The 13085-nt window shown below is 40.8% G+C and overlaps 1 protein-coding gene across 2 annotated transcripts in view; it reads right to left on the minus strand.

The window, feature by feature from the left end:
- LOC136436530 (neuronal PAS domain-containing protein 2-like) overlaps positions 1–12720 on the minus strand; it is a 31771-nt gene extending 19051 nt beyond the window's left edge. The window contains exons 1-3 of one of the 2 annotated variants that reach the window (XM_066430562.1): positions 12503–12720; positions 7305–7349; positions 45–101 (exon numbers count right to left, since the gene is read on the minus strand). In XM_066430562.1, coding sequence (XP_066286659.1) covers positions 45–101; positions 7305–7349; positions 12503–12582 — 182 coding nt within the window. In that variant the 5' untranslated portion in view covers positions 12583–12720. Of the gene's footprint in view, positions 1–44; positions 102–7304; positions 7350–12502 lie in introns of those variants that run through there. The other variant, XM_066430564.1, reaches the window with a different exon arrangement.
- Positions 12721–13085: the final 365 nt, after the last annotated feature.

The raw sequence follows: 13085 nt of genomic DNA on the forward strand, positions 1-13085 counted from the left end.
AGGTGTGGCCTGGACTTGTAACTGTAAGATAAACATGTCCTCACCTTTTGTTCCTGTCCTTTTCGTCTTCTTCCATGTCATCATACATGAAGGAAGATTCACTGAAACAGAAGAAAACCACGCTCTGATTAGTTGATATCAATTCACCAAGAAGCACTTACATCCATCACGAATACAAAACACCTCAAAAATGTGAACTGTGTTGAACATATGGCCCTTTTTACACTTCCACTTTATTTCTTTAACTGGGAAACTCTCACTATGGTCGAGTAGTCCTGGGTCTAATATCACAAACAATAATAGCATAAATAGTCACGAGGGAACTCTATGACAGGACATGACGTTGGTAATTAAAGTCTCTCACATCAAAGCTGACTTAACGAAAGTCGGGAGCCCCATCACATTTTATACCCCTTTCCACTGGAGGCTGCAACTACTGCACAACCGCTGAGTGACCAGAGATTTGACAGAATGCTCATTGAATGTCATAGTAATGGAACAAAATCTTTTATGTTTTGTGTTTTATTATCTTTTAAATCATGCTTTTACATCTTACATCAAATCCCAATAATAAAATCAATGGTCACAAAAATCCGATTACGGCCGCTGTATGGTCACTCGGTGATCGCTGTCTAGTGAAAAGGGGACCTTAGCCTACCCTATGTACTTCCAGTAAAAGTAAAGCAGTCATCCTCATGCTTTTTCAAGTAGCTAGTGGCAGTGCAATGCATCTTTGCTATGGCTCGTGTTTTGGGCTTATCAAGCACACCAGATTACCCCTACTCTTCTTGACAAGTGTGTTGGGTTCTTTTACTTCCACTGGCTCAAGAGGGGTGAAAGGTTTATGGAGAGAGCAAAGACTGCTGCCCCCTTTTTGGAGGTCTTGTCAGTAATTGTGTTAAACTTGATTTTCACACCTCACAGGATGTTCATGTCAAATTCTTGTGAACAATTAGGAGTTTCGTCCCATGATGTTATGGGAATAACAAAATCAGCATGTCGGATGCCCATTGAAGTTAGCTGCAAGAAGATTTCTTTACACCCAGGTGAAGGCAGCTCATCACTAGTTGCGGAGACATTGGCAGGTAAGAAAAGTGGTTGTACTGTAAGGACTTAATCCTGAAATGACTTATGATTACCGACCTGATCATAAAGCTGTTCATGGAACTACTACTAAGGGTCACTCAGTATAAACTGTAGGGACAGCCTCTAATCTACTGTTTACCTGTGTTCAGTATTTACTATAAATGGACATTCATAGCTTTTTAACAGAGAACAAGGATTCTATCATTTTCATACATTTATTCATGCAGCTGTTGTTCAAATTATAGTCAGCAGGCATACTCTGCACTCAGGGAAATAATCAGTGACAACCAAAATTGGGATGTATGTTTTATCAGCCAGTAGTTCAACAGTAGGGATGGGTATGTGCTGGTATAGCATAGTTGGATCTGAACATGGACCCGATCCTGTTTGGTTTTGTGTATCGTACCATTTTGTGTATCGTACATTCAGGGTAGACACTAGAACATTTCCATCAGTAGCTAGGGTCTCTTATGTCAAGGTGTATAACAATTTATAAACAAAAATCACTTCTCATGAGTAGTAAAGAGTCACACACTGTAAATGCCTTTAAGTTCCAGGTGATTTAATTTTGCAACAGGGAGAAAATGGAGTGTTCGCAGTGGTTTTAAGTTTGCGGTAGTACTGGACACACCAGTTTAATGTTCGCAGTTTTCACAGTGACTGCTTCACCGAGAAAGCAAAACTACCGCAAAAAATTTCAAGAATTACAGAAACTGATCATTTATACAAAACATCAAACTTGCATCCAAAAACATAACAGACTAAACTCTTGAATGCCGTAACCATATTGTCTGTCAAAGAAAAGCTGATATGTTGATTGGAACACTCACTGTTTCCCTGAAATCATGTTTCTTAAAAACCTTCACTTTTCCTTTAAAGTTTGCAGTTCCAACTTGTCCTGATGCATTGAACATGAATATCCAACTAAAGTCACACAGATATTGGCTTTGTAAACACAATCTTGAGTTCCTCTCTTGCTTTGATGCGAACTAGCTGGTTTATATAATGGCTGTCTAAGTGGGGGATACATACTGTCAGTTATAATACTTATATAACCTTACAATAATGTAGGTATAGCTGGCTAGTTGAGCTTTGCTAATGCCAAAGTATATATTCATTGGAAGCTGCTGGTCAGGAATAGAAAAGCAAGATTTACAGAAGGCTGCAACCTTCTTGTGGGTGCGCCTCCTGTACTGCCTTGAGATCACACTGAGTCTTTGATCTTCTATTTCTGATCTGAACAAGAAGGTTATGTTTTCAGTGCTGTGTGTGTATGAGTGTGTGTGTGTGTGTATGTGTGTATGTATGTGTGTGTGAGTGAGTGTGTATGTGTGTGTGTGTGTGTGTATGTGTGTGTGAGTGAGTGTGTATGTGTGTGAGTGTGTATGTGTGTGAGTGTGTGTGTGTGTGTAGTGTGTATGTGTATGAGTGTGTGTGTGTCTCTGTATGTGCATGTACATGTGTACACAATAACTAGAGAATGCCTGCCCAGCTGGGTGGATTGTCTTGATATTTGATATGTGGGTAGGTCTTGATGAGACCTCGAAATGAACTGTCGATTTAGATTTATGTTATGGACATGCCATGGTCGTGGTTTTTTAGTGGTAGATAGCTCTTGTTGTAAATAAAATTGTTCCCTGTGTTCTTATGCATGCTATGTGGGTAGGTCTTGATGAGACCTACCCACCACCATATGTAATGACTTGTTTTGTATTGTTGATATTGTAATATTAAATTTCCGTTAATTACCACCATGGCATCATAGGATTTTCTCACTAATCATGCAAATGCAGTTTCATCTGCGTATATGATATCTATCTCTCCCTCAGTTAAATATAAAACATCGTACACTTTGCTCCAACACAATAGCATTAGCGCATCAGCTTTACGGCTGTGCCTCTGCAGTCTTCCTCGGATATTCAAGTGACCAAAGAACTAGATCGCTTGACCTTTAGCTTACTGACAGGTGACCTCAGCAATTGCTTCATGCACTATCTTTTCCAGATTTAAAACATGCCGGTAGATGTCATCTATGGGGTCAATGGCAACGTCTACTATGATATGTGTGGACATTTTGTTCTCCTCCCATTGCCTCCATGAGCGCGGGAGATGAAAAAAAGTGCTGACAAGATGTACTATCATGTACATGTTCGAGACACCGAGGGAAGACACTTATTTTCCTTTGCTGAACATCACACGACATGTAGCAATACTGTGGGGAAGCAGTCAAGATGCTGGGGGGTGAACATTGATTGATGGCTAGATTAGAATTCAATTAAGGAAGATAAATCTATAAAAGAGAACCAGAAATATTTTAAGTCAAGTTTTAAGTCAAGTCAAGTCTTTGAATATGCCACCCTACATCTATCAAGTGCTTTGCGATCTCACATTAAGTCATTTTAGCATGCACACTTATTGGGAAATAACTTATGTCATTCATGGAACTGGAAAAGCTGTATGTGTTATGACTAGGAAGACAATGACTTCCTTCAGCTCTTGGTTTCAAAATATGAGCAATAATGGGTTCAGTCATATCCTGAATCATCAGGCACATATGACGTTTTTTAGATAAGATCTGAGAATCAAGAAATGAAATTGGTGTGGCCTAAGCATGAGTGCCCATGATGTACATGTAAGTGGGCACAGTAATGCTACCATTAGATGTACCCTCAAGTGTGGGGGCAAAGCCTATTTCAAGTGTCACTGGCAAATTCTTAAAACCACTTCACTTGACTTCACATTACATGCATGACATATCACCTAACCCGACGTAGCAGTTATGCATATCTGTATATTTGGGACGACTTTCCTAATACTGCCTGCAAATCACATTGATTGATGCAAAAGACTTTTCTCCATGACTTGTACTCCTGATGGGTACAATCTAAAAACCCTGTATACTAGTAGTCATCATTCTTGATAAAGACGAATAAAGTTGAAACCGGTCGAATTCCGTCTCAACGCTGCCATCATCCCAGAGCTACGAATGTAGTCATCAATGGATTATCATGCACATATCATATCATATCATATTCATAATGTTCATCGTTCAAAAGCCTTCACAGGGCACTGGTTTCACCGTCTTGATGTGCTCTTAAGATAGACATCTCCAAATTAGAAAGTACAGAAATAAAACAGGAACTGGAATCAAAATATCGCATCTACATCTTAAAAATAAATTTTAAAAATCACAAATAATGTAAAAAGAATTTGAGTTCCCGGATGAAGTACACCAAATGATTTAGCTTCAAATTTTGTACTTAAAACTAGCAGGGGAAAACTTTGCGAGAAAGGTTTTTGTTTGATAGGCAATTACATGTAATATTCACTGATATCCACTGGCCATTTGTTGTTACAGTTACTACTACTGTCTATGGTGCTGATCTGTCATCTGCTGCTACAGTTACTAGTGCTGTCCATGGTACTGATCTGTCATCTGCTGCTACAGTTGCTAGTGCTGCCTATGGTGCTGATCTGCCATCTGTTGCTACAGTTGCTAGTGTTGTCTATGGTACTGGTCTTGTCATCTGCTGCTACAGTTACTAGTGCTGTCCATGGTACTGATCTGTCATCTGCTGCTACAGTTACTAGTGCTGTCCACGGTGCTGATCTGTCATCTGCTGCTACAGTTACTAGTGCTGTCCACGGTGCTGATCTGTCATCTGCTGCTATAATTACTAGTGTGGTCCATGGTACTGATCTGCCATCTGCTGCTACAGTTGCTAGTGCTGTCCATGGTGCTGATCTGTCATCTGCTGCTACAGTTACTAGTGCTGTCCATGGTGCTGATCTGTCATCTGCTGCTACAGTTACTAGTGCTGTCCACGGTGCTGATCTGTCATCTGCTGCTACAGTTACTAGTGCTGTCCACGGTGCTGATCTGTCATCTGCTGCTAGAGTTACTAGTGCTGTCCATGGTACTGATCTGTCATCTGCTGCTACAGTTACTAGTGCTGTCCATGGTGCTGATCTGTCATCTGCTGCTACAGTTACTAGTGCGGCCTATGGTACTGATCTGTCATCTGCTGCTACAATTACTAGTGCTGTCCATGGTACTGATCTGCCATCTGCTGCTACAATTACTAGTGCTGTCCATGGTACTGATCTGTCATCTGCTACTACAGTTACTACTGCTACCTAAGGTACTGATCTGTCATCTGCTGCTACAGTTACTAGTGCTCCATGGTACTGGTCTGTCATCTGCTGCTACAGTTACTAGTGCTGTCTAAGGTACTGATCTGTCATCTGCTGCTACAGTTACTAGTGCTGTCCATGGTGCTGATCTGCCATCTGCTGCTACAGTTACTAGTGCTGTCCATGGTACTGTTCTGTCATCTGCTACTACAGTGACTAGTGCTGTCCAGGGTACTGATCTGCCATCTGCTGCTACAGTTACTAGTGCTGTCTATGGTGCTGATCTGTAATCTGCTGCTACAGTTACTCGTGCTGTCTATGGTACTGATCTGTCATCTGCTGCTACCCTGGGGAGCAGATCCTCTGACAAGCATACAATGCTGATTGACCAGGAATGCCACTAGGTCACATGTGGCCAGTCTTCAACTGTGACCTGTCTGACAGTAATTTTGCCCCTCAGGATGTTTTAGATTGCCCCATTTTAACTTAAAATTCTCTAAAACTCCACACCATCTCCCCACTCCCATGTAATGCTCCCCCCATTGCAATTTTTTTCCAAGAAAAACCCCTGTATATGTATATTATCTCATAGTATCATCAGGTGGTTACACTTCAGTAAGGATGAGACTTAAGCAAACTGGATGTGAAGCTACTCATCTCCAGGGCTGACTTTATATAGAACGTACAGCTTAAGATCAATCACATAGCAGATTCCTCTTTACATGTGCTTCATCAGGATCCGCCCCCACACATCGCCAGAGGCGTTTTTTTCAGTCATTTGGCCAATCATAACCATGTTTTCGTACTTCTTGACTCTTCTTTTTAGCCTTTAACACCTCTTTTACAAGTGTATAACTTTGTAATGTTATGATCTCTGACAACTCAGCTGAGTTCTTCATACGTCAGTAACTATGTTTATAATAATGTCATTACCAGGAGGCAGTGACAGCTTTCATCTATTCACACTAATTCTGCTAAAATCAGTGATAGATTCAAATAAACACACCCACGCACCATTAGGGACTATGATTGGACGCCGGTCAGTGCAGTTAATATGCAATTAATATACAGTTTGCAGACTATCTTGGGCACTTCTGAAAATATTTTTGAATGTCTTTTTCTAGTTGTGCACATATGTTACAATGAGGGCAACTCAACTACTCTCTGAACAACTATTCCTCTGTACATACTGCACCAAATATTGAACTGTGAGTGTGGTAGCAGGTGGGCACATGTCCAGCTAACTGTAGGGCTAATTGGGGATTACATATTGAGCTTCTGCTAATGTCATTTACCTCTGGCACCCTTCTGCTACAAAACTGGGCACTGCTAAAGGCCTCGTTACCATCTAACAGCAATCTGTCTATTCTTCCCGACAAGATGGTCTTATCAACCATTTCTCAGCCAAGTTACGGTACAATGACTAGGGTAGCAACTATGGTATGAAGAAATTTGTGCATTTTCCACCGCTGCCCGAGTTGTCAGACATTTTGCTCAGGCTGGCGAGTTTTCAGTAAACTACCAAAAACTGGACTTTGAGTAGCTTGCTTTCTGAATGGAGATTTTTGGATTCAGAATATTTGAAATTTGGGCCGAAATTCTACAACAAGTACCTTTAACTAATTTAAGGTTTCCAAATTTCATTCATCAAAACCAAACCATTCTCTGGCAACTAGTGATGGAGTGCAATAAGTTCAAGAGGCTGAAAAAGTGTCTCAAGTGAGGGCATCTCCCCTCAGATTTGCTGCTGAAAAAATGTAGCATAATTTTACCACTATTCTATTTCCATCAACAATGACTTTGTAAAAGTATGTTTTATAGAACTTCCATTTGTGGGGGGGAATCTTGGACATGCGTCATGTTAGCTCGCACAGAAAAGGATGTCGTCTGCTTGGGACTGGAAAAACAGCTGAAATTTAGATTGTCCAACGCAATGTGAAAAGAATGTAGAAATATTAAAACTTTCTCTTGTTTAGACATATACAGAAGAAGACATAAAACTTTACAAAACACTAAAAATTCAGGTACTCACTACAACTACTTAACTACAGAATTGTCAGAGTAGACAGATAAAAGGTACTCACTCATCCCACTTGACGGGACTTTGCAGACTGCCCTCTTCATAGCACCTGTATGGGTCCAAGATAGGAACATTCAAAATGCAAAGTCACATATACCAATGGAACCACAATATCCGCATCAGGTCTGAAAATAGTTTCTTTCTGCATACTAGTACAGGTAACGTATCAACCATGGCTCGAAATTCATTTTGGAACTACAAATTTAGGTGCACAGATAGAATTTTGGGTGCACACTGCACAATATAAAATAAGGTAGAATGTCAGCAAAATGCAATTACAAACCTTACTGTCTCTTTTCAGAACTTCAATTTGTAATTCTATGAACTTCAAAATTTTTAACAAGTACTAGTAATACATCAAACAAAGTACAAATTATAGGTTATATTGTTTTTTCTTTCAAGAATATTCTGTATACTAGCGTTTAATTGTGCCTTAAGCCTACAAAAATATCTAGTTGTACTAGTGCACCCACAGTCAAAAATTAGGTACACAGCTCCAATTTTGCGTGCAAACGTACCCAGTATTGCCATTGCAATCTGTCCTAGGACAAACTAGAATCTATTTTACTTTGATTGCGATTGGGACCTCTTCTTGAACAATCTGCAATTCTACTGGTACAGATTTGGTTAGGATTAGAAGAGTTAGTTTAACCCTAACACAATCCGAACTAGTAGAATCAAGGGTTGCCTTTGGACGGATCTCGATTCCAATCTGTCCTGGGAGAGACTTCAACCTTCAATCCTAAGAGCTAAGACAATCCGGGATTGTCCTGAGCCCAAATCTCTTCAAGAAGAAGAACTTTATTTATTGCACGGCAATTGTACATGGTACAATGTATGGCAACAACTATTAAACATATGACATATGTTAGTGGAGGGACTGGTGGTTGTTGTTACTCTCCCTATAGTTCAGGATGCTGCTGTGTGAGAAGACGATGTTCAGGAGACAACGGACGGCAGCAAGTTACAGGACACGACAATGAAAAATATGACTGTATGCGGTGAATCCTCAAACTAAACTGTTCATTTCAAACGCGGACCAGGAAACGTCGACATTCCAACGTCAGCCAGTCGTACTTTCTCGTACGGATGCGCAAAAGGGCCGTTATCTTACTGATTCTTAGAAATGATGTTCTACGTTATAATATGCTAAAAAACGACGTTCTACGTTATACTATGATATGCAATTAAACTCATTCTCACATAAGGGCAGAGATTGTAATTTGGCAGAAGAAAAAGTGAAAGAGAGAGAGAGAGTGGCCATATGGGTGCTACTGATTGTTTGTATACTACTAGTGGCATGACATTCCTGCCTGGCCTGTGTGTCTATCAGTCCAAGTCTTGTCACAGAGTTCACAGAGAACCTATTTATAACCTTTACACCCAGAATGCACTTTGTGATCCAGACAGAATCAGGTCGTGTTGAACCAGTTTGGACTCCTGGGGCAGCCAAGGTCGACCTTGGGAGAGGACCACACCGCAAGGTCACACACGCATCTTAAAGCAGGTCTGTTTTTCAAAAAACAAAACAAACGAAACAAGGCAGGATACAGAATGTGAAAGGTTGGCTAAGAACATACATGTTTGAAGGAATTGCTAAGCAGAATCAGTCAGGAGAATCAGAGGCAACTGACCTACTTAGTACTAATACCTATTCTGTTGAATAGAGAGGGTTTCATTTCACAACAACAAACAATGCTGTCTGGTACAGGTCATTGACCTTATTTGTTAAGAAGAAGAGGAAGAAGAAAAAGTGCGAAATGTGAAGGTAAAAATAGGAATGGATGCCAAAACATTCATAGATGTGCTGAGTTCATGGTGAGAGTGACAACAAGAAGCCAATGTAATATTTCAAAATTAGCAGTTCTATGGAGCTAACATAAACTACTAGTAACCTGATATATAACTAGAAAGGCCGTCATTTGCCCCTGAGCAAATACAGCATGTTTAGCCATACTCCTCCCCATGCAAGAAGTGGGTTGTCCCAAAATAACCCCTGGGCAAATCGAAATATTAACTGCATGTAGGAAGGCAGCATTTGCGAGAGCATCATACTTTGCCAATCTCCCTCCCGATGCATAAATTGACTGTTCCAAAATCACCCGTGCAAAACAATTCTCTCTACAAGTTCTGCGAGACACCAAGAGCTTCTTACAGTTTAAAACTGCAATGGCTCGCGTGTTTACCCGCAACATGACCTCAGGTAACCTGAAAAGAACACATGTTCTTTGGCCAGCAGCAAATGGAACGCCCGGAACCTTAGATAGAACATGGATTCTAAGATAGAACATGGAACGGGGACAGCACTTTTGACCCGTTTTTGGTCTGAAAATGGGTCCAAAAGTACCCAAAACGAAACATTTTGAAGTGATGTACACCAGAAATGTGATTGTAGTCTTGTAGGGACATGTTCAAGGCACCCTTGTAGCGAATTTCAGGTCATTTGCTTGTAATACCAGGGCACAGGAGCCAAAAATATAAAAATTGCCTAAAAATGCCCCAAAAAACCTCCATAAAAATGATTTTAAGGCCTGTTTCAAAGCAATTTTAAAATCACCTGAGGGTATTTGCTTTCTTTACCTCCTTGCCAAATTTCAGGTCGGTTGATTAAAAAATGGCGGAGTTGAATCGATTTGAAGATTTGGCAGGAGGAGAAGAAGAACATGCACAAAAACAATATGTTGAGCCATACTAGGTATGGCTAAACATAAAAAGGCAATCATCCTCAACTGAGGTGAGGCAAGTAGCTATACAGCTTTTCAGCCAAGCACACTGGGTTACCTCTGCTTGTTGGGACGGACAAATATTTCACCCCTTCCGTCCAAAAAATCTGAACTTCATGACATGAAATTGATGAAAATGTATTTTCGTAAGCTTAAAATGACAGATTTAACAACAAAAATGGACTCGACGAATGGGACGAAAAAAGCTAAAGCTGGAGACAGCCCTGCAAATGATAGTGTTATGGGTAAACATAATCACGAAATGTTGAATTTTGGTGTCGTGAGCACGTTAAGTGAGCAAATGGATGTGACCACATTGAGAGAACTGTTACACATACTCACCATCTGTTTGCAAGCTAATTCTAAACTTAAAACATTACAAACACATGCTGTTTATTCAACTGTTACTATTTTCTAGCAGGGCTCAAAATACTGGGTGCATGTGCACTTTTGTGCACCCAAAATTGGAGCTGTGCACCTAATTTTTGTATAGCGTAAAGGTGATATTATACACTAGCATACAGAATTTTCTTTAAATTCAATTATCGGAAAAGGCAATATAACCTGTGTTGTACTTTGATGTATTAATATTTTGAAGTTAGCTATAGAATTACAGGTTGAAGTTCTTAAGAGAGGCAGTATAGGGTTTGTAATTACATTTTACTGACATTCTACTTTATTATGATGTGCATCTAAAATTCTACCAAAATTCTTTCCGTACACCTTAAGTTTAGGATAGGTCCACCAGTGCACCTGTTCCCCAAAATAAATTTCGAGCCCTTCTTACTTAGTGAAGAAAAGTTACTGACGTGAGTAAAGATTGTGTATCACTATCAGTTTCACAATCAGCTGACTACATCTAGGACTAGTAGGAGGCCTAGGCGTAGGTGTATTGCATCTGCTTAGAAACGCTGGCTTCTAACACTGCTCCGAAATCTATGAATTGAACAATTCTTCAAAACCTTATCTCAGTTTTGTTTTGAATATATTGGGAAGGAATTTGGTTTGAAAGTAACCAAAGAGAACTCCAAGACGTGATCTGACACACAAGGTTGAAGATGAGACAGAGACCATCTCGAAAGCTCCCCAAAAAGTGGCATCGTTAAATATTTAGTCAAGAGTTAAAAATTTGCTTGTTGCTTGTTTTGCATTACTGGTTAACCACTTTCAGGCACAACACACCCAGTTTTGAACAGAAAGTACATGCTGTGTAAGACTGGACTGTAAGGTTTGATCCACTCATAGTTTAAGTGTGAACATCAGTGTTTTGACTGCGGGGAGGTATATTTCTTTACTACGATGCGAAATGAACCTGAATTACTGAATCAGAATCCAGTAAACTGTACAACACAAAGCACTGGACACTAGAGTGATGAATGTTACAAGCTGCAGCGGAAGTTAAAAATGTACAATGTGGTTTACGCCCCTACTTTATTGAAAAATGTCATTTTTTTTTTTTTCAGCCTGATGTGAAGAAAAAAAAACAAAAACAAAAAACAACCTTACATTCCCCCTCTACCGCAGCAGTCCATACCAACACACCTGGGATTCAAAACTCAACAGGTTGGATGGGATTTGAACCACTGGCTTCTGATCCAACCCAACTACAGTACAAAATCTACAAATATACACACTACAATTTTTGGTGATATGTGAGTGTAACAAATTTGGCATAACAAGAATAGTCGGAGCCTGGAAACGTCGCTACCATTGGTTCATACCTAGACATTATAGTTGCAACAGGGCTGCAGCTGGTATGATCATACTGATACAAGCAATGTCGATAATTCAGTGGTCAGGACCGTCAGGTCAGATTTGGGTCACGGTGACCCTCAGCTAACTGCGCAGTCTCTGAGGCACGTATGGCTTCACCCTGTCCTGCTCAACACGCTAGCTCCCTGTTCTCCTAAACCGTCGCTACAGGCGTGCCATCATGACGAGGAAGATTGATAAATGTAGAGGTTTTCATGGACGTGTGTCGTCACACGAAATCTCCAAGCAGATGTTGAGGTGAAACAACGCAACGTTTTCGGACGATCCGGCTTCTCTATCAGCCCTTCAACCAAACACAGGGAGAGCACTTCTTTTTCACAAATATGTGAAAAGGGTAACAGAGAAGCCTGGCAGTCAGAAAACGTTTCGATTTCCCACCTCACATCTGTTTGTTCATTCAACTTCTCATGCACGGCGCACTGGGATTGATCCCTGGGAATAAAACCGGCATCAGATTCAACACTTTACGTAACACGGTCGTAAAAACATGTATCATGGCGAGTTTTACAGAACAAATGATACCTCCATTTAAAATTATAATATAAAAGGATAATTAAAGAATGCATTCACATCGTTGTACAAATGTAAAGCACTGGGATGATATTTTCGGACGCGGGTAAAAAAAATCAGGGCACGAAGCGGCGCGATGGAATAGCCCAGCATCGCACCAGGTCACCGTGCCCCAGATTGGCAAACTACGGCTTACCCGCTGAGAGATTCCTCGCGCTCCCCCTTCTGTGAGCTCATGGCATCGCTGTCCGCTGTCTGGATGGATGGTAGTGCCATTACACGAAGGACTGGCGCCTACAATAGAGTAGGGGACGGCATTTTCCCTGTCCGTGGCGGGGATTCGCGTTTACAGGAAAATTCTGTCTTCAGGCTGACCCTCTACCATGGTGGGCGATGGCACTCTGTGCAGAGGGGTGGGCAGCATACCTTACGTAAATTGTTGTCGATAGGTCGTTCCCCTAAACAGGCATGGCAGAAACGCGTACATGTCGCGTGTACGTTGTATAGGGCAGAAAGTATTACCATGTCGTCGTCTGATCTAGCATAATCTTGAGATAAATGTCAAGTGTGAATAGTAATATCGGCCATGCTATCTGGTGCACGTGAACTTGTTGATGTAACGTAAAAACGTTAACTGTTGCATGACGCTTGACTGGCGACCTTGAACATCATGAATCGGGTTTAAAATAATCGTTTCGGGTCACATTGCCCTCCTAGCACAATAGCATCTACCTTTACTTTTTTAGGCATTTCTTGGCCATTTCCTATCCAACCAAAGA

Source organism: Branchiostoma lanceolatum, chromosome 6 (assembly GCF_035083965.1).
Source record: "Branchiostoma lanceolatum isolate klBraLanc5 chromosome 6, klBraLanc5.hap2, whole genome shotgun sequence".
In the NCBI taxonomy this organism is placed as follows: Eukaryota; Metazoa; Chordata; class Leptocardii; order Amphioxiformes; family Branchiostomatidae; genus Branchiostoma; species Branchiostoma lanceolatum.